Source organism: Harpia harpyja, chromosome 5, assembly GCF_026419915.1.
Source record: "Harpia harpyja isolate bHarHar1 chromosome 5, bHarHar1 primary haplotype, whole genome shotgun sequence".
Taxonomy (NCBI): Eukaryota; Metazoa; Chordata; class Aves; order Accipitriformes; family Accipitridae; genus Harpia; species Harpia harpyja.
The window spans coordinates 64,120,270-64,143,137 of record NC_068944.1 but is presented as its reverse complement, the minus strand read 5'-3'; the positions used below and the strand labels follow the sequence as shown (position 1 = coordinate 64,143,137).

Here is a 22,868-nt window from a genome sequence, read left to right as displayed (position 1 = left end):
CCCTTATTGTTTGAAAGTCTTCCCACTTCAACAATGTATTTCAGTAATGGACTGTCTTCACGACCCTCTTCTTCCCTCTCCAGGACTGTAAATACCACTAAAACCTCTACATGGCTATAAAAACAACTGCATCGCTATCTATTGCTGCTCAGACAACTTTAAAATCACATATCTTTCTTCCTATTTAGGCAAATCTGAATTTATTTTTCAAGCAAGATTTCATGAGAAAGCACACGCAGACCTAGGAGAGGATTTTATCACAGATGTGTATGTATGTAATTCATTCCTTTCAGCCACTCATTTTCAACTCTATTCCAGAACATTGCTCTACAGCTTTGCAGTAGGGGCAGTCAGCTCAGAAGGGAAAGTGAGAGCACAAGAAGTCAAAAAGGACCTAGCACATCAGCCCTCCTATAGGATTTAGGCAGAAAAATCACAGAGTTTATACAATCTCAGCAGTGATTAGCAGATATCATCAGCTGTTAGGAACATGTGCAGAAGCAGAACTCCAAGCGATAATGTAGCTTGCAAGTTGAACCTGAAGGCATAGGAACTGAGATGCCCCCACATTTCAGTGGACACATGAAAACATGCCTCTGCTTATTTGCCTCAAATATGCCTACGGTCTTTACTGGGCCTAGTCCAGTGAGAAGTGCTGTAAAACATACATTCTGCTTCTGACTACATTCACATCAACACAAACACTGTTCCCAGCTTTTAGTAGTGTTATTTGTTGTGTACTGTTGTAACAGATGTCAGAATGTGTCCCTTATGCAACATGAGTAAGAAAAATCCTTAAAATTTATACCGGTTATATTTAACAAGACAAAAGTTTCAATATATTGCATTTATTTACCTCTTACATTCCAGTTATCCATTACATTTTCTTAAATAAAAACTGGCATTGGTACATGTTTTTCATCAGTTTCATTAATATCCTGTAATACATATCAGCCAGCTTGTTATTTTTATGCATAGAGTAACCTTCCAACTCAGCAAAAAAACTTCTCTTTCAAAGCCCTGATGCTCTACCATATCAGTCTTACTATTAAATAAGGAGAGTGAGCAAACTACTAACTTTCTTCCCCAGATATTTTTTTCTACACTGATGTATTTGTAAATTCCTTTATAATTCCCCATTTCCTTTGTTAGCATGAAGTAATTAAACTAATCCATCCTCTGTAAACCTCAGTTGACTCACAGTGTCCTTGGGTGTCATTGCATCTTTTTTTGATGTTTTTTCTTAACTTCAGATCTTCAAATCTACATCCGGAGCTTACTGTTTTCCACAGCAGTTGTCAGTCATCCTTCAGCTGTACTCTTTTTGGCTTGTGCAGCCATCTTGCACACCGATGAAATCTTGGTTCCTATGAGACCAGAATCCTTGTCCTACTCCACCTAAATCCATTCTTTAGAGTGATTAATTTAAGTAGCACTTGTGCACAAGTTCCAATTTCTCCACCAGTAAGAAATACTATAATCAGAGCAGTGTTTTTTCTACAGGACAACAAAAACTGTAATGGTTTATTGAAGCACTCTGGATGTGGCCTTGCTGCCTCTATGGAAGACAAGAGGAAAGGTAAACTCCTGGCATCTTTCCTGAACATGGCATAAATCTGCTCCACACTCTTGTCTTTTTATGTAAGAAAAACCTTGGACCTTTGCATACTGCCTAGCAGGCATCTTCTGTGTCGTGACGCTGAACCAAACATTCAATATCTATTATATTGTCTACAAAGGTATTGGATTAATGGTTTCATTTTGAGAGCATGTGTTAACTTGGGGTGCTCCCACAAATATGCTATAAAGTATTCAGCATCCTAGCTCCACTGCCTCAAGTCCTCTCTGGGCAAAATACAGCCCTAAGAACCCCCTCAAATATTTTTATATTCCAAAAATAGAACCATCCTAGGTTCTGGTATCTGCTCCTGAGACTGTACTTTTATCCAGCTTCTGCTTAATCAGAAATACAGAACTAGTCAATGATATATAAACAAAACATTGAAACATGTGGTGGTACTGCTTTGCTGGTATTTGTAAATACTTCATTTGGTGCCATTTCATTAACCAGCAGTTAAAGTTCAGTTAGCATTTACTAAAATATTAAATTTCAGCACATGTTGATGCCCAGTAATTCCTTTAAAAGTGTTTCACAGCTGAGGAATTGCTAGTTTTCTTAAAACTGTCATCTTCTTGGTCAAATCCTATACTTATTCATGGATCTGGTAGCATATGAATTATATTCACTACCCTTACTTTCATCTGTGTAAGTCAAAGTGTATGGTTTTGGTCCAACACCTTGCAAAGTTCCTGTTTTGACAGTATTTACTGTGATAATTTACAATTCTGTCAATTTCTGCACTTTGCAATTTAGCTACTGCACTATCTATTCTGGTAGTGGTTTAAAGTGTTTTCTCCTCTCTCCCAGATGAAAAATTGTAGTATAAACCTTGGCTACTGCTAGCAGCTGCACACAGTAAGCTAAATATTATATCGGCCAGACATCTACTTGCAATATTTGCACTCTTATTCACATATTAGGTTACTTCTGCACTGTTTATATGCAATAAAAAAGTCAACAAAGTTTAAAGACATTTAGTAAGAATACATAGATAGTATATAGGCAGTAGAGCAGTCCAGACTGATCTCCATTTTCCATAATTGTTCCAAAAATAGAACAAAATACTAAGTACTGAGAATTTTACACTCACAATTAAGATGTTGGTGCCATTTCAAAATCCACTTCAAATACTTCTTCTAGGCTGGATGCATGCTTATGCATACACTAAACAGAAGGCTGCCACTACACCTTGCAAATACAAAAATGCACCTGTATTTTAAACAAACAAAACAAAATCTCTACTTGCAGTCTTCATCTCCTTTTCAAAAGCTTTGCATATAAAATTGTTATGTCTCTCACAGCTGCAGAAATCCACCATTATTTCTGACCAACAAGGCTGCCATAGTGGTCAATCTACATGGGAAACGAACAGTTCTGCTGCTAGCTTTGCCACTGAGTAAGCTAACCACTCTTCCATTTGTAATATGGGAGAAAAGAGAGTGACCTTATTTGTAATGTGTTTTGACATCTACTCACATCTAGGTATTGTCATAGTTACGTATCACTTTCAACACTGGGTAAACTAATCAAAATGAACATTTTCTAACTCTGTTTATTTGCAATTATATGACTGGGCATCCATTCATCTGTTAAGATTTAAAGCCTTCAAAAGGAGAAATAAGAGACAACTATATTGTACCTAATTTCAGGGAAAAGTCATATATTGTTAACCAGGTGTGACCAGATCTATTACATGCCAGTGATTTTTACCCCAAGGAGTAGACAAATGGGTTGAAATTATTAAAAACCAAAATAAAAAAGACTGATTGAACAACAAACCAGTATAACATTTTTTAAACATTTATAACATTTTTAAAACTATATATACCAAATCAGTAAGCATTCAGTATCAAAACCCCATACTGTGAAAAGGATATCTTTTAAAAGGATACCATTTAACTGGACTCTTCAGAAGGTTCTGTGCAAATCTTTCACACAAAACTATTAAGGAATCTGACTCGGCATGGAATGAGAGGGAAAAGTAATACGCAAGAAGCAAATCATGATGGTCAGTTTTCAACTTGACAAATACTAACAGTAGTGCACCCTATGAATTTGTACTGAAACAGTGTTACTTTACATATTCTTTCATCTGGAAAAAGAGACATATAGTCCACTGGCATCATCTGTGGATAACAAAAATTATTAGGAGTATTTTCAGGGCTAATGAAAATTGTGAGGAATACCAGAGGCAGAACAAAGATGAAGGTTGATGATTAACACAAAATAATGAACTGCTCATATACACCAGTTTTCTAGGACTGGCAGTCATAGGGAAAAGATTAATGAGGCATTTATTCAGTGCATTCTGGTAAACAAACCCGAACTATTCCAACCATACATAATGCTACGGGAATATTACACCATACAATAGCTGGAGCAGTACTCAAGAAATTATAACACATAGTTACAGAAGAAGTTAATGTTGAGGATATATGTATGTAGTCTTCACTTAAAAAGACTTAATTATATCCATAAGGATATAGGGGTAATTTTATGTAGCTTTTGAATTTTGCTCCAATTTATCTAATGTAACATATATCCAGTGACAGGATATGGAATAAAATGAACATATATGGCATAGCAGCTTGTAGTATATGTCCCCACAATGGGGGAACATACTGCATTGCAATATCTGATCACTTATTTCATATATTATATCACATGTAGCTTACTAGAACAACTTTTCTGTATTGCAACTTCTCCTGTCTGTAGAGGCAGTTTGCACTGCAGAATGGCATGCAAACACATGTTTTTAAAACAGTGTTAATTGTATTATAAAAAATATCCAGAAACACTAAATTTATAAAAACCCCCATTTGCATAGCAATCCAAAATATTACTGTAAGTTACTAAGGCGGTATTATATTCAGCCTAAGCAAATCTCTCTAAGTAAGTAAAACCTCTAGAATGAATCTTTTATAAAAACAAAGCCAACACCATTTAAGTTATTACAAACCCCCAACATTTTAATCTTGAAGACTTTTCAAACATTACTGCAATATGGTTGTGGGAAAAGATGTTACTTTGAAAGAAATTACATATATCCAAACAAATTTGTATCTTTTCCAGTTTGATTCTCCTTGTTCAGTTCCGCATTGCCAACATGGCATTTATGTCCCAAATAAGATTCCGTAGCTGATCCATGATCTGCTTCAGCTGCTGATTCTTCTGTTTCAGTTTCTGTGGGAAGAGTTTATTAGAAGTTTTTTTGTAATCAGTTCAAATAGTGCACTCAGAAATTCAACAAAAGTTACAGTATTATGAAATGCTATATGGATCTTTTTCTCAGTTGTCTGTGAGCAGTATTAGTGGGATAATACATCCTCTTTAAAGGACACTCTAAAAATACAAGAAAGCTGCAAAAGTTAAGGATCATTGCTAGAGGGGCAATGCTGTTTCTTTTCACAGCAATCTTTTTATCAAAACACTTGATCCCTTCAAAACCTGAAGGCTTGTGGGGATCGGTCCTCTGTTTCCAAAGTCCAAAAGACAGCACTTTAACTAGGAAGAAAGAATTCAGGCAACAAGTAAATTTATGTGAATATATGTTGTATAACTTGGGTGCACAGAAAAATGAGGGATTAACAGTAGAAGTTTGAACAAAGCACAAGGTAAAGGTGAAGCCAATCGTACTTTTCCAGCCCTTCTGCCTATGTAGGTCAATCCTGATGTGCTAAGGAGTCCTATCTTGAAATAGATATTCCCAAGCATGCTGAATTCTTTAAAATTATGTATTTGTTTTTGTGAACTGCAGAAGCATTTGAAGGAACAGAAGAACAGCAAACTCGCTTTTGTTTGGGTGCGTAACCAGAACCTAAAAATTATGTCTTTACAGAAGAAAGATCAGTGCATTAAGACAACGCACAATCTCCCTAACCTTTCATGTTTCACAATAATACACATATTTATTGTCTGATATATTCACTTTCCTGCTCAAATCAAAGCTGTCAAGAACTAAGTTACTGTGTATTGTTAACAACAACCGAAGTCCTTCATTTCATTCCGATTTGATGTCAGCCTTCTCACATTAGAGATCAAACTACTTATTCATTAGGGAAGTCCACAATTCCAAGTAAAGTGAAAGCACAGGAAAGACTTGCTACCATCAAAAAAACCCAAACTATTCAAAATATTTCAGGTCTGACATAACTTTGTACTTGCACTACACAAATGGCAATACATTAAAAGGGTGACTCAGATCAGTAATAGGACCAAAGTAACTGGAACAGTGATAAAAGGAAGCAGCAAAAGAAGCAATATCCTGAAAATCAGTCTCCTGAATTTTGCTGTGGATAACAGACCAATATTTTTAAGTTGCCCAGCTGGTCAGTTGGGAAAGAAGCCCAGGGGAAAAAAAGGAAATCCATTCACTTCAGAGCTGTAAAAATGGTCTGAAGTAATATGGTAATTAGGCTTTGATCACATTGGGAACATAGCACTTTGAGTAAGGGAAATATTCCTGAACAGACTATGATGGACACATTACCTGGAAGGAGAGACAACTCCCAATTCCAGGCTCCTGAGAATGATGTAAAAACAGATGTAGGACAGTTCATGTGCACTAACTCAGAATTTCTAATCAAGCATTTGACAGACTAAAAAGTATTTTAAAGATAACTACGTGCATTTATTGAATGCTTCTTTCTTTTCCATTTGCTAATGCAAGACTTCACAATACACAGCAGAGATCCAACTCCTGAAGACAAGACAGAAAACTGAGAAGCATGTAGTTACCATAGCACCCAAATGACAGAATTGCAAGTGTCTCCCTACAAAAGCTCATAATGTAAGATCTTGATGCTTGAGAAAGCACAAGAGGCATGAGATAAACAAGCATGTTCACACCTGTGGCATTTTTAAACATTTCTGTTTGCCATCCTCAACATTCAATCTTAGAGAAATCAAGGAACGTTACATCAAAACTACTAGTTTAATGCAAGTTGTCACTCACTGATACTGAGGGCCTGCCATTTCATGATTTTTCAAAGCCTTCATCAATAGAAATGAAGGCTGAACAGTCACTGATGGTTATTCACGTCACAGAAAGAACCATTAACCTCTGATATGCAGACTGTGTTCTCTCTCCATCCATGTCTAATTGTACTGTTAAATACTGTTACGTAGGTATGCTCACATGAACGTTACATAAGCTATGCCCAAAAGACTCATTCTGTAAGACTGTTTTCATTTCTTGTGCAAGTGTTATGAAACTGTAAATTGCTTGATCTTTACTTGATGCTAGACAAGGGAACCTTCAAATTGGATTTCATTTGTTTTCAAAGCATCTGTAAAGACAAGAAGTACACAACTGTTACTTTATTTATCTGAAAATAATTTTAGATCCTTGACTTCAGTGAAGAGCTATTTGCTTAGCTCTTCTATTCTACTTTTTCTAGAGACAGAAAAAACATTTAAGATGAAGCAACATCTCTGGATTGCTAGGCTGAAAAAAAAAAGAATAGAGAGGGGAAAAAATCCACCTCAGAGAGCATGGTCTCCTAACTGAAATGCATACAGTGATCTTTGTTACTGATCTTTGACAGGCGGTGGTCCACACCACAAAGTACTACATAATTAATACGTTCTGCACCACTGGCAGTGCTGGCCTCTGCTTAAGATTTTCCTGAGCCAGTAACAACATCTCAACTCTAGTCTAACCTTGGAAAGATAGGTGAAAGGGCCTACTTGGGAAACTGGCAAGTTCTGTAAGCAGCTTCTGCAGCAATGACACATTTTCATTTGAACAGATTGCTTCCAAGTTGTGTCCCACTCTTTCCTCCTTCTACTGAAATGACTTAGTTGAACTCTGGACTGCTTCTTAGGATTAACAGTTGTATGAAACAAGAAAACATACTTCATCCTACATATATACTACAGCTTCTGACTTTTTATCTGTTTTAAGATAGCACAGGAAAATTACTTTATATGAGGCAGTTTATAACGAGTTTAAGAGATCTAAATTCACCTTACATGACAGGCATGTTTCTGTTAGTCCCTCTTTGTCGAGAAAAGTGATCTGACTGGAAACCAATCCTAAGGGGTCTTCTTTGGTGATATTAATTTTCAATGTGATTAATTATCCATTTTGACTAACACTGCAAGTACTATGGCGAGCACGATGGAGTTGGCAAGGACTGCACCTTCCAGTAACTGAGACCTTAGTAGGCTTAGGTCAGGTAGGATATTTATGAAAACACGTATAGAAGCAGAAAATCCACATAAATGAAACTAAGTGGAAGAACCATAACATACATCCAGAAAATAGCTGTCTTTCAAGTAATGTGCCAAAAGTAACTTGACATGTGTGCCAGTTTTGGCTGGGATAGAGTTAAATTTCTTCCTAGTAGCTAGTATGGGGCTGTGTTTTGGATTTGTGCTGAAAACAGTGTTGGTAATTCAGGGATGTTTTCCTTATTGCTGAGCAGTGCTTTCACAGCGACAAGGCCTTTTCAGCTTCTCACCCCACCCCACCAGCGAGCAGGCTGGGGGTGCACAAGGAGTCGGAAGGGGACACAGCTGGGACAGCTGACCCCAACTGACCAAAGGGATATTCCAGACCATAGGACGTCATGCTCAGCATATCAAGCTGGGGGAAGAAGAAGGAAGGGGGGACGTTCGGAGTGACAGTGTTTGTCTTCCCAAGTAACCGATACATGTGATGGAGCCCTGCCTTCCTGGAGATGGCTGAACACCTGCCTGCCGATGGGAAGCAGTGAATGAATGCCTTCTTTCGCTTTGCTTGCATGTGTGGCTTTTGCTTTACTTATTAAACTGCCTTTATCTCAACCCACTAGTTTTCTCAGTTTTACTCTTCCGATTCTCTCCCCCATCTCACCGGGGGGGGGGAGTGAGCAAGTGGCTGTGTGGTGCTTAGTTGCCAGCTTGGGGTTAAACCACAACAACATGTTTCATACAGATTTGGGTTCAGTAGGACACAGTAATTTCAACTTTGACCAAAATCAGTTTTTGACTTAAACTCATATTTTGGTTCACTTTCATTTCATTTGAAATCAGTGCTGTCTAGACCAATCCACAACTTTCTATCAGAGATGTATCAGAACTTTCCTTTGCACACTGTTCCTCTCCTCATCTTAAGCTCATCTAGCTTTCACATTTTAAAACTTAAACATCACTATGAGTCATTATTCTGCATTCAATCCATTTGTTAAAATTCCCTTCATCAGGCAAAGATAATAGTGTAAACACGGTGGAAGAGTAAGATTACATCCCAGCTGATGCCTGTAAAAACATCAAAAGTACTTGCCTATGTTGTACAGGCACTTCTGCTTAAGAAAAAAAAAAGAAGAGACATTTCCATCTTGAAAATCTTACATAAAAGACCATTCTCCTGAATGCTCTGCCAGCTATAGTTTTTACCTGCTCTGTTCAAGACCTGCAACAGTACAGGGCAGAAGCACGTATAAGCGTAATAAAGCACTACGTATTAATAGTAGTACCTGTACTTGCATAAATCTCAGCAGAATTAAAACAATTATGTTTACTTTGTTAATTACGACTCTACTGCAGAGAGGACTTACATCACCTTCTTTTTCATGAACATGTTACTCCTTCTGACAGTTAAACTGCTGTAGGAAGCAATTGTTGAAAGTCTTACCAAGGCGACAATGGCCTCTGCTTTTCCATGTAAGTCAAACCCAAGAAATTTCTAAAGAAACACAGTGTTTGTGATGATAGGTGAGAAAAAGTAAAACCTGCCCTGGCAATTTATACTGTTCTTTTTTTAAGTGAGTCCTTCATAATGAAATCTCTAAACTAAGGAGGTGGAAATACCTTTTTTTTTTTTTTTCCTTCAGTTTTATAGTCAAAAGACTTACAATATTGTATGTACTCAGCAGGAAAAAAAAAAAGATAGAAAAAATGCCTCAACACTTTGCTCAAACTCTCTTAAAGCTGCCAGGTGACGTTCTAACTTATGGCTACTCAAATGATACCAAGGGGCCCACTTTCCATCATAATAAATTCACATATCCATCTATTTATAAAATTTTTTTCAAATGGGTAAAAAGTATTCATCACTAATACACTAATTGCTGTGCAATTAAATATTAACACACACATTGTTCAATAACTACAGCTTTTCCTGATGTCATTCACAGGCATAACTGTTCTACCCTTACTGGAAATGAGAGACTGGGTTTTCTGCATCCCTCCTCACCTGACAGCTGAAAGGAAAACTGCTCCTTCGGCATGCATTACTCTTTGTTCCTGAAACAAGCAGAAGCACCAGAGACAGCCTGTGCTCCACTGCATGCTCAATACTTTTCACATATTGAACCAGACAGCAATTGCATGTATCCACTGCTCTGTTGTTCAAAGAAGAATAAGTGTGTTCATTAAAATAGATGGATGTTTGCTTCATACCAATTATTTATCATTCAACAATGAAGTCTGACATCTTATTTCCTGAGTACCCTCTAAGCTATGTAGCTTGTAATGGAATTATCCATTCCCCAACGTGCTTCTCCACCACACTCCTCAGTGTTACATTCCCATTCTTAACATGAAAATCACACAGATGTATGACCCTCAGTTACAGATGGCAAATGAAGTCACAGGAAGACGACAGATAAAACTGGAGTGCCTACTAACTTTGTCCAGAGACATAGAAGATTCAAGTCCATCACTAAACTTCATATTTTAACACCGTGCCACAAATTTTCAAAGGACAGCTATCACCAACTGTAAGGGGAAGAACGAACAACTATCACAGACATTTTGTGGCAGAGACAAGAATAAAAACTCCAGTTCTCAAGAGCAGCCTTCAGTTACTTACTCACTACCTAGATTAAATCCTTCCTTCTCACTCCCAAATTTCCTGCTTATTGAATACCCTCATACAAGTTACACAATACGTAAACCAAGATTTATAATCTTATTTATCACAATACTGATTCAATCTAAACAGTGCCTAATCTGCAACAAAAGCAGAATAGCTCAAGCACTCTTCCAGAAGAGAAAGGGGCGGGGGGGAAGAGAGGAACCAAATGTGATAATGTAATAAAGGTTGTTTAATATGCATTTATACGAGAACAAAAAGGGACAATTGGGATTGTACAGACAGCTTTAAGCTTGACATTTCCTTACTTTTCTCAACTTTGTAACCATGATATTGTTTCGATATAGGAAGCTACAGGAAAAACTTTGCATGCAACATTTTAAATGAAACTGAAAAGGAAATACCTCATTATATGGAATAACATGCATTTCAATGCTGAGAGAGCTGGCTGATGACATCACAAGACCACTCTACATAATTTTCTATTGGAGATGGGGAGAGGTTCCTGATGAAAAAGGAAACGTCTCAACTCATCTTCAAGAAAGGCAAGGAGGGGGAATCCAGAAAACTAGAGAAACTACAGGCTGGTCAGCCTAACCCTGACCCCAGAAAGACTATGCAGCAAATCCTCCCGGAAGCCATGTCCAGACACATGAATGATAAGGTGACTGGGAGCAGTCATCTTGCATTTACCAAAGATGTGTTATGCCAGACCAACATGATAGCCTTCTACTGAGAAATGACTGGCTGTGTGGCCAAGGGGAGAGCAGGGGATTTTCCTTACTTTCATATTAGTCAGGCTTTTGACACAGTCTCTCATAGCATCCTTGCAGCCAAATTGGAGAGATGTGGTTTGGATAGGTGGATTATAGGGTTTATGGAACACTGGCTAGACTACTGGGTTCTAAATGTTGTGATCATCAGTATTAAGACCAAGTGGCAGCTGATCACTGATGTTTCTCAGGTTTGATACTAAGGTCAATATACTTAATATCCTCATTAATGACTTATCCACACTTAATGACTTAATCACCATATCAAAGTACCAAATTTGTGGACAATACCGAACTGGGGGAAGTGGTCAGTATACTCAGTGGTAGGATGTCCAATTCACAGGTGGGAAAGGCAGGCCAACACCTATCTCAGGAACCTCAATTAAAGCAACATCCTATATCTGAAAACAGAATAAACTCCGACAACAGCACAGGCAGAGGGCTGACTGAATAGAAAGCAGATTTACAGAAAACAACCTGAGGTCCTTTTTGAAACTTTCTGACAAGTAGAAAATGAGTCAGCAGTGGATCTTTTTGTAACAGTGAAGACTAGCTGCATGCTGTGCTATATTAGCAAGAGTGTACCTATCAGGTAAAGTGAAATTGTTCCTCTCCTCTATTTGGCTCTGGAGAATGATTGTCCAATTTGGGGCTCAATACAAAACACTAACATACTGGAGAACATCTAGTGAAAGGCCACCAAGATGATTAAAGCTATATTTGTTCAGTCTCAAGCAGAGAAGGCTAAGGCAGGATCAAGATGCTGTCTTCAGCTACTTAATGAAGATCATAGAAAAGACAAAGCTGGACTCTTCTTGAAGGAAAGCAAAAGCAAAAGGATGAGGGGCAGTGGACATGAGTTACAGCAAAGAAAATTCCAATGTAACATTAGGAAAACTTTCACAGTGAAAGTCAACACTTAAGAAGGACCCAGAAAGGGTAGAATTTCCATCCTTACAAATACTGAAAATGGTACTGGATATGAGCCTGAGCAACTGAATCTAACTTTGCTGGTTGGCCCTGCTTTGAGCTGGGGGTTGAATCAGATAATCTCCAGAACTCCCACTGAGCCTAAATTCCTCTGTGATTCTACCATTGCAGAGAGCCAGTTTAGGTACCCAAAACAGGACGGAGCAGCCCCCAGTGCAGATTAATCTGCTGAGAAGGTGTCCAAATAAACAATTCTTCCCCTCTTGTTAAAGTGTTCCTTGGTGCACACTCATATTTTGGGTGAAAAAGGACTCTACAAATACAAAACAAATTAAAAATACATGCAAGTAGCATGAAAGATTGTTTAAAAGAAATGCAGGTTTTCAGCACAGTCAAAAGTAGTTTTCAGGTAAGGTTCTCCAAAGAGACAGACTAATTCCAAATCACTGTCATTTTAAGGACTACTTCTCTAAACAACATCAGCTGCAGTGCACAATGGTTTTGTTATCAAAAAAGCCCCAAGTAAACTCATAACAGCTTAACTTAAAAGCCTGTCATGTAGATTGTCTTTTCTGCTCTTAGCAAGATCACTATTAACCAGTTAGCAAAGATTAATTAAGAATATCAAACATGATTGTTTTCTAAAGGGTCACCTAGAATGTCCTCATGCTATTTCCCATTATTTCATTTTCACCCAAATGTATTGAGACTACTAATTATGCCATGGTTTTCCTAAGTGCTTCATTTGAAACCAGACCTACAGCATCTAAAACCCCAAAGCTGCACTTGCCTCATTTCTAAAAACAAGTAGTAAAGAAAGCTGCTGCTAAGGCAGCAACACAGATTAAAATGTTCTCAGTCTGTGATTTGATATTTTCTGTTGTAAGTCCTGTCAAATGTACTACAAGACCATGGACCAAAGGTAAGCCTGACATCTTGAAAATATTACAGATGATGCTATACTTAGAAGGTAAAAAACCTGTAGACAGAACATTAAAGACTCAAAAAATATGAAGGCAAGTGAGGAAATTTTGGTAACAGCTTCCAATTGTTGCAAATAGTAATTATGTTCAGTGAAAACTGGATCAGGACCTGTATTAGTAGACCAATGTAAATGTTAATCTGATTCTGGAACAGTAAATTTTTATTCCAGAAAAGAGTCAACCACCTCAACAATCTACAACCCCAGAAAGCAAATACAGATAAAAGGAATAAGCAACATTTTTGGGAACTGCAGGAGAGAACTGTTTAGTACAAAAGGTAGAGGTAGTCAGTGCTCAATAAATGGTTTGTTTGGTTGGTTTACAATAATGGTGCACTCAGTGCTGGCAAAAATCCCTTTTGTTTTTACACTTAACAGGTTTTATTTAAACCTACAGTTGCTAAATATTACTGAATTGCTAGCACAGAAATTCATTACCTTGTAAACTGATCTATATTTTAAATTAATGGACAAGTACTTCTTAGCCAAGGTGAGCGCGTTAAATTTTCTGACCTAAAAGATAAGTCTAATATAGCAGAATAAATAAATAAATAAATTAATAAGACCAAAAGATGTCACTATACAGTAAAATGATGCCAAAAGCTACTGCAGTATTTAGGAACTCTGCTACATCAACGGGTTCTCCTGCCCCATGAGTGAGATGGTGAGTATAGGAAGTACATGATGCTCCCTTCCCAGATAACTGTAGTAGCAAGGCAGAGCTGCTATGTTTCAGGTCAGTGGTTCCTGGAAAGAGGGACATTTTTGTGTGAGAATATATGATGACAAAGTTTATATGATCTACTAGTTTTGGCTGTGCTCCACAGGGGCCCTGCAGGGCAGTTAGTGTCTTTCACACATATCCAGAGCCACTAAAGAGATCAGACTGGCCGGGATATCACAGCAAGAAGGGCAAAATTAAGAGACCCATGAAAGGTCTAAGAATTCAAATGTCTCAATAGTGTCAAAGTATTGGGTTATTGCAATAATGCTTTTTTGGTACCAGTAACATGCAAGACTGAAAAAATACTGCCTATCACAGAAAAAAGGACTAGGTGAGAACAGGACAACCAGCTGAAGGAAGAAAAGATAGTGGGTCAAGAATATAAAAAGCTTCTTCATCTGTCATGTTGGTCTCCTGTCACAGCATTTTCACCATTTTGTATTACTGAAATTTTGCTAAAATAAATTAAGCAAAATTGCATTGGAGGTGGACATTACATACTACAGAGGATTGGAAAGCTATCAATCAGGAGTGCCAGCTAAGAACCAGAGAGGGCTATTTAAGTCCAGCAGCCAGTGTCAGAAATTAGACCAATTAACCTGATTCTAGTGATTTTCCTTTGCAAAAATAAGAATTTCTTTATTTCTAGTCATAAAAACCAAAGCATTTCCTATTCTGTAATGTATTAAAATTCGAACTTCGAAAGTGGTAGTGGATGTGCTTATACAGCTGGAGGCAGACAAAAGAAAAAAAACTCAGTGCACTTTTAAAAAGAAATTTCAAAGTTTCAATTTCTTTTGCAGCAGTTACTAAATATTTTTCTGTAAGAATACTAGAGAAAGTTCAACTATCTTGTGAAGTTTTACTGTGGAAAATCTGGAAATTAGGTCTAGGCATTTAAGTGTAAATACAGGATTTCAGACCAGATTTAAGTGAATTTAATACATTCTTAATTACCAGTTTGCTACCAATAGTCCTGTGATAACATCAACCTTTTTAAGGTTCAGAACTCATCATAAACATTTATGAAATTCTTTTCACAAGATCACACCAAGGAGGTTTAAAAACATATTAGCATACAAGTACAACAAGAAGGGCAAAAACATGTCATAGAACTATTAAAAACACAGCAAATATGGACAGTTAAGCTTATTAACTCTTAAAGATTGCAAATAAATGTGCATAAATTCACAGCACAACATTACATACAATATAAAGTATACAACCCTGCTACATCAGCACTGAACAGAAAGAATACAACAGGAAAGCTGACAAGTCCTTTTCTCTAAATTCACATAGTCCTCATTTTCTCCTGTACAATATGCATGCATTTTTCAAAATAAATGGGTTACGAAAAATTCAGTACATCTCTGATTGTTGAAGGCAAATTAAAATATTGGAAACATTTTAAAAGCTGAAAACCCACCAATTATTCTCTCCATAAATAAATATTTTACTCATTTATTTCCTTTGTTCAGTGATTTTTGTAGATTATGCCTCCTTTTTACTGTGCATTTACAGATATTACAGCTACAGAAATATTTAATTAATCCTATCTTTGTACTTTACAGATTGAAGAAACAGTGTTGAAAATTGTGGTCTGGTAAAACTACGTATTTTTAATCTCAATTTTATATTAGCATTTACTACAGCATATTTATTTTTAGATTTGAATCCATCTTCAGTAATTGTACTCAGTTGCATACTGCCACTCAAACTGAAAATTTAACAGCACCTTTATCATACATTGTACATTTTTTTCTGAATGTGTCAAGATTCAATAAATGCTACACTTAAAAAGGAATGGTCTTCCTCAAACTGTCAAAATACAGAAGGTAGCCCTGAAAATCCTTTACTAACTCACATCACTGCAATAATATTTACACATCTGATGTTCAATACTCATTTTTTAACACCTAAGGTAAGTTTTGAAGAGAAATAAGTTCAACCTTACCTCAACCTGTACTGCCAATATCTAGTGGGTTAAGCATAAACATAATACACCGTATTTGGAAGAATATATGTAGGTTTAAAAAGAGGCACAAGTTAAAATTGTCAAGAAACCTAAACTCTACAGCCAGAGGTACAGCTAAAAAAAACCTGCTTACTAAAAGGTAATTCTGAAATAGTTACATGCAAAGTATTTATTACCAAGTTTGATGGTAGTCATCACACATACTGCATTTAGTACAGCATTCTAGAAATTTAAGCTTTGTAATGACAACATGACATTTTCAGTTTTATGCAAATTAATTTCTACTTTGTTACCTTATTTACTTCCATGATTTCCCTTCTCTCTTCAGTAGCAAAACGAAGCTGACTTGCAGCACCACGATCGTCGTGCTTGGAGCCATCTTCTTCAACATATGGAATAAGTTGCTGTGAAGACAAAAAACATTAGCTTTAGATAAAAAAAGAAAAAAAAAAGAAAAAAAAAAAGGAAAAAAAGGAAGGAAAAAAAGAAACCAAAACCAGGACATACATAAGTTACTGCCATTTTCTCCATAGGTTCAAACTTCCTAAGAGTAAGTGGAGACGAGCTTAATTTGTCACCTCAAACCCAAAGGCCTTGGAATGACCTCAGTCAGTTCTCCAGGAAAACAATATGCCTCAAAAAGACACAATCCCACATATTATCATGCCTAGACCTAAGCAATTACACAACTGCAGGCAGAACCCAGTATTTACATTTTAAGATGTTTATCACAGATAATCCTTGTATTCTTGAACTCTGCAAATTGTTATTTTAAAATTTACTATTCCACACTATTAAATACCACAAACATGAAGTTATCATTCTTATAAAGTATTTCAGTGATATACTAAACATAATTATGACTGGCTTTACATAGCTACTTGGTTAATACCCTAATTATGACTTGCTATTTTAGTGGGCCTCTGTTTGGCTATTCTTAAGACGAGGCCCAGAGTTACCTAATAGGAGCTTTTCTGTAAGAATTTCCCACTGTGATCTCCTCAAGCATGTAGTGTACTATCTTTATTGTAAGGTTCTACAAAGCCAAAAAATCTTCAGTAAAGAATTTCTAGATGAATATATAATGTATGTTCCCTTCCTAAAAAAAATTGAATCAGTAAATATACTAGATACAAAACAAATACATGCTTCTGTCAGAACACTCCCAAGCTATTAACATCTTATTAAAAAATAATTATAAGTTGTAACATTTTACACAAACATAGCTCCACAAAGTCTATAGTCTATCATTGATTTGTCTGTCCTGAACTAAAAAAAGCTAAAGTTGATAGCAAAATTACATCCTTGTTCACATACACATTACAAGCAAATGAAAGACTAGTAATTGGTGCAAATGAGCAAGAAGACTTTAGTTTAAAAGTCTGGGACCATGTTGCTCATCGAATGCATATTAACTTGTTACTTAGGTTGGGGTGTAATATTATGAAGCATTGAGCAGCATCCTTCAGCATTCTGATGGAAAACTTACTTTGATTTAACCCACTGAAAATTTAATTTCCTTCTATACAAAGATTTTTGTAGGCCACTCTTATTAAGCTTATTAAAATGGCCAAAACCAACCACACTAAACTGCCATGAGAACGCAGTAAAGGTTAACAACTCACTATGTTTGCATACCATGAAGTAGTGTGGATGCTAAATACTCTTCGAAAAATCTTCTCTCTCTGATGCAAAAATAAAGTACCACTCAAAGTGGAACATTTCCTTTGAAAACTCCCATCTTTCAGAAAAGCTAGTAGAAAAAAAAACACAGAAAAGCAAAGAACTACACCTAACACACAAATGAAGCTGGAAATTTAATCAATTAGAGGACTTTGTAGCCAGATTTGCTTCACAATTATCTCATGCCTCACTATGTTAGTTAACAGAAAGTTGGTAAGAATACCTATTACATTAGTAGTACACATTAACAAAAAAATATAAAAACATTTATATCAATAATAATAGACTAAAGAATATTAGTAGGTACTGACTTCTCTTGACTGTGTGGAAAAAGAGATTTGTTGATATTCTTTAAAGATATGGTTAGAATGTCAGTCATTAAATAATATGATTGAGACTATTATTGAAAAGCTGAAATAAGAATTTAAGAAAACTGATCCAAGAGGAATGGCGTGCCACTCTCATTCACCCTAACCAATACAGCACGAGGAGGCAGGCATTCTATTAACTTCACAAAACAGACTAAGTAGGTAAGAAGAATTCCATCTATCAATACAAAACTCTGCTGTGCATAACGTATCAATGAGACGTTGCATTAAAAAAGCTTAAAGTGACTACTCATGTTCTTTATGGTGATTCTTTTTCATCCTGGTAACAGGAAAAAACTGTGAAAAGAAAAGACCAACCCCACCTCATCCCAACCATATGTGAAAACAAGACACATCAAAAGCTTTTAAAGGGGTCACAAGTATTCAGCTATTGCACACAAGTCAACAAACCATGAAAAAAGTTTTATTTTTTTAAATGGGAAAGTTATCTTACTCCCTCGCTTGCTCTAAGGTTTCCAAATACCTTTCTCCGAAACAAATGGCAGTGACTGTTGACAGAAGTAGATTAGTAGCCTAGAATGGACTGTACAGAATGGACTCCTTCATCTCTTTATTCCTATTCAGTGAAGAGACTCAAATACAAAATATAATGCTTAAATGATTAAAACTCAATGGACAATCAGAAGTTCATTAATAGAGTTGCCTCAGAATCCAGAGGTCAGTAATTAAAGAACTTCACAGTTCTAGTTAATATAGAGCAGTAGTAACTCAGATCGTAACAGAAAACAGGCTTAAGAGTATTAATAGGAATTAGAAACCATTTAACTTATGAGGGGGGAAAATTAAGTTTGGATTTTACTAGGAATAGCATTTTTATTACGATAAACTTTGGCCAATCCTCCTTCCTGGAAGTCTTACCCTGTTAACTTTTCCATCACCACTGCACATTCAGATTTGGTTCATACTGGCTCAGCAGGGTTAAGAGTAGCTGAGAAAAGGAACTACGGAGGCGCAGACTGATGGGCAGAACAAGAAAATAATGCTTATTACTCAGGGAGCCAGGCTGGCAGGTGAGAGCTTAAAGCACACGTTTTCCCACTATAACAACTTCTTTAAAAAACAACTTGTGCTGACCATTTTTTCCCTAGGGGAAACAAATTGGTGAATGTACCAAGAAGCCTGAGGAAAAAGGCTAAAATTTTAAATGAAGTTTGATTTCAAAATTGGATCCCTCTGAATTGGTAAGAAATGTTGATGTTAACGTGGAAGTTTCACAATCTTCCAACCACCTCCAAATAATAACCAGAATTCAGTCCACTGAATAATTTCAGTCTCATTTAAAACTTGTTATGAGTCTCCTCCAACTCAGGAGAACGGATGACATGCTAAGCAGAGAGTGGTTATTCTGATTTGTAATTTATATATGAATAAAGATACTTACTTCTATGGGAACAGGATCGAGCCCAGCACAGTTTTCATTGCATTTGTCATAGACTAATCTCAGTTTTCTGAAGAGTATTGATAGCTGACGGAGATGTTCCTGCAGCTTTCCCAGTCTGTCTTGATATGTTCCAGTATGATAAGTAACACCATTCGGTAACTTAGAGAACCAGAACCCCAAAACGTTAAAAATATTATGTTAAAGTTTCTGTCACATGAAATAAATAAACTAAAATAAATCACAGAGGGTTTTTTACATTTTTAAATAAGACAATCACACTATCCGCACAGAAATCACTGAAATTTCTATTTCTTTAGCAGCAAAATTCTGTATTTTATCTGCTCATCTGATGTGCCAAATCACTGCTGTTGAACAGCTTCATGTATTCTACACTTTTGATCGTTGTCAATCCCTCTGTAACTCTTTTCAGTGAATGTCTTCAAAATGCTTGAGCATGACACTGTTGTTATCCAAGTATTACACTTTGAGAGTTTGTGTATTAACCCCAGGTCACAATTCAGAGACACAATCAAAGCGAATTCACAGTTAGCAAATTCTAAGTACGTATACCTATACCTAAGATAACTACAGAACGAAACTGCCAGAGTCGTGAAAATACAGAGGGAACGGGAGTGATTATTTATCTTCTGCTGTCAACAGAGAAACACAATAAAAGTTTGTACGTTTTCTCAGGAAGTACCCATGCATAAGGATTATGTCCACTTTAATAACAAAGAGAAATGTCAAAAAGTTCTAGGTGGGAAATATTACAGAAAAAGATCAATGAAAATTCCTCTAAAATTACTCCCCAGATGTTAACAAAAACAGAGAAACATAACTGGCATATAAGCAGACTTCACTATTAATAAAGGAAAACACAGATATTAAATGTGTTTAGAGTATATTCATTGTGGGGGATATAACAATTTAGCATTTCTGAATGTTCTCCATCTTCACTTAATGTACAGGAGTAAGCAAATATATTAAGAGTAGTATTCACTTCTCCAACCAATCTCCCTTTTCAAAGCAGTTTGATTAAGTTACGTATTTAAATGTCCTAAGCTACCTCCTGTGCCTACATATGGCAGTTGGTGGGAAAAACATGGGAAGTTGAGGACCATAAGAAGAAAAAGTTATTTCTCACCTGCATGTTCCTCAGTAACTGGAAGATTTCCATGGTTCGAAATACAATGTCCTGCACAGTCTCTTGGCCAATTCGACACAGAGAGGCTGTATTTACCTCCCGAGCTGCTTGAGCCTGCGTCCCTGAGAAAGCACCAGGCGGCATGCCTGCCCCAGCGAGAGGGGGAGTTGACATCTCCTGACGTTACCCAGGCCCACCGAGCCAAGCTGCACGAAAAAGTTAAGACGGAACGATTAAGTACTTGTTTGAGTCTACCATAATAAACTTCTGTATGGCGGCTACACCATTCCTCTTCCCCATACGTGGTCCTATCCATGATAAAACCGTTCAACTGACAAAAAGGCGGCTCAGTGCAGTACCCTTTGGTTTGGATACCGCTCCCTTAACCGCTACAGCTTTGCTGGGCGGTGGAACTGGGGGTGCTCCTCACACACCTCCCCTCAGAGCGGTCGCCAGGAGGGCCCCTGCCCCGATCCGTCGCAAGGGGACACGGAAGAGCCTTTTGCCCGGCTCCAACACGCTCAATCGCGGCCCTACTCCCGGGCTCCGCGACCGGCACCTGCCCAACCGCCTGCTCCTCCCTCCGCTGCAGCGAACGGCCTGAGGCACCGCTTACCCGCCCCGCAACCCCGGGAGGGTCAGCCCGACCCCCCGCGCTCCCGCCTGGGTCCCCGCCCCCCTCCGGGGCTGCAGGCCCCTCCCGGACGAGCAGGCCCACCGGGTGCCTCCCCGGCTAGCACGGCCGCCCGAGGAGCCGCGCGGAGTTACCGGGACGGGGCGCGACATCAGCTCCGCTCCCCCTGACCGCAACGGGGCAGCCCCCAGCAGGCTGGCGGGGGGGGAGGAGGAGGGCCCGCCCCGAGCTGCGCGGGGACGCCCGGTTGGTAACGGGAGCGGCGCGGCGCGGCGCCGCGCTGCCGCCACGGGAGGCAGCAAGGGCCCCCGCCAGGTCTGCCCCCGCCCCGGGCGGCGGCCGGTACTCACGGGGGAACCGGGGCGCCGCGTTGCCCTGGAAACGCGCAGGCGGAAGCACTCGGCGCTGCCCGGCGGCGCGGGCGACCCGAAGCGGAAGCAACGCCACGGCAGCCGCCGGGGCGGGGCGGGCGTGAGGGGCGGCGGGTGTCGGTGCTGAGGGGAGCGGCGGGACCGGAGCGGAGCGGCCGGGGGCGCGGAGCGGGGGAGGTCCCGTTCCCCGGTGCGGGGTGTCTGTCATGCCGGCTCCCCCCGGGAAACCCGCCTCGGCCTGCAAGCCCTCCTGGGCTTGGTGCCGTCCCTGTCCGCCGCGCCTGGGCTCCCCAGTGACGGCCTTACTCGGGAGTCGGCTCGTTTTTCCGGCTCGCTGAATCGAGTGAGGGTTTACGGGCAAGTCAGCGTCTAGAGGTGTGAGCCCGGAGCCCTGCGATATGGTTCCGCGAGGCTAAGTTTGGTCAAAACCTTAGCACGTTCACGCGAGTCACACTACCCCTGTAATGGAGGTGAGGATTTGGACGCACCGTTTTTGTCAGATCATGCTGATAAATTGCTGAGTATCTGTTTTGCAAGGTAGGTGTGTATGTTTGGATATACACATGCACACCTGTGTTAATTTTGTAGCTTAATAGGTGCACTACTACTACTTCTTGCATACATACGTTTTTGCTAGTATAGAAAAGCCTTGCACTTTGGCCTTCCTCTGTCACAGTATTTGCGTGGGTATAAAACACGTGTTGGCCACCCTGAGTGCTAGTAGTACACTAATACAATTGAATTGCACGGTTTCGAAGTACAGATGAGGCCTCCTGTGTGAGGAAGAAGAAACACCCTTGAAAAGAAACCAGGCAGGGTCTGTGAGGGTTGATAGATATGAATTGTCTATACAGTAGTTGAGTGCTTACTGTCTGTCTGTGTAATGAAAAATTTCTTCATACGCAAAAATCAGTAAGTACTAAAGTTTCTCTTTTTCCCGTTGATGTCATACCTAGGACACTGTATTTGAGTGATTTTGACAGCAAATACCTGAAAATGCAGAGGAGGGCATTTATATACCTGCGGCTTCTTATGAATTCTTAGGAAGTACAGTCTTAAAGTAGTTGTGCTATATTAAAACTGATGTTACGAATGATCTTTTGTATGAAATGCATTGCATTTGTAATGCTATAAAAATAAATCAGAAGCTTGTCGCATGGTATACCACCCTTATTAAAGAAAGAAGGAAGCAGTCAAGGAACATTCAGGGACAGAACCATACAAACTTGCTGTCAGAGGCATTTTGCTGCAGAAAACATTTTTTTTACCTCAGAAACAGATTAATGAGGGGGAAACACCACCCCCGTCCCTAAACTGAAGCTTTTTGCTGCCTGGCTAAGTTCTCTCTAGCACGCTGCTGTAGCCAAGGCGCGATGTAAATAATTACATTTTAACAAAGATCTTAGCACAAAAGATACAAAAGTGGTTTTCTTAAACAGATAGAAAAAAATTGTTTACAAA

General features: G+C 38.6%; 1 protein-coding gene across 3 annotated transcripts; it reads right to left on the bottom strand.

Annotated features, from left to right (window-relative positions):
* Positions 1–832: 832 nt before the first annotated feature.
* MED30 (mediator complex subunit 30) lies at positions 833–21,483 on the bottom strand. Of its 3 annotated transcripts, none has more exons than XM_052787638.1 (5): positions 21,387–21,483; positions 20,403–20,608; positions 19,259–19,417; positions 16,099–16,209; positions 833–4,804 (listed from the first exon to the last, which is right to left on the bottom strand). In XM_052787638.1, exons 2-5 carry the CDS (start codon positions 20,574–20,576, stop codon positions 4,709–4,711), a joined length of 540 nt encoding a protein of 179 aa, XP_052643598.1. In that variant the 5' UTR covers positions 20,577–20,608; positions 21,387–21,483; the 3' UTR covers positions 833–4,708. The 3 variants fall into 3 exon arrangements, with proteins under 3 accessions (XP_052643598.1, XP_052643599.1, XP_052643597.1); XM_052787639.1 differs by lacking the exon at positions 21,387–21,483 and adding an exon at positions 21,171–21,264; XM_052787637.1 differs by lacking the exon at positions 21,387–21,483 and adding an exon at positions 20,762–20,968.
* Positions 21,484–22,868: the final 1,385 nt, after the last annotated feature.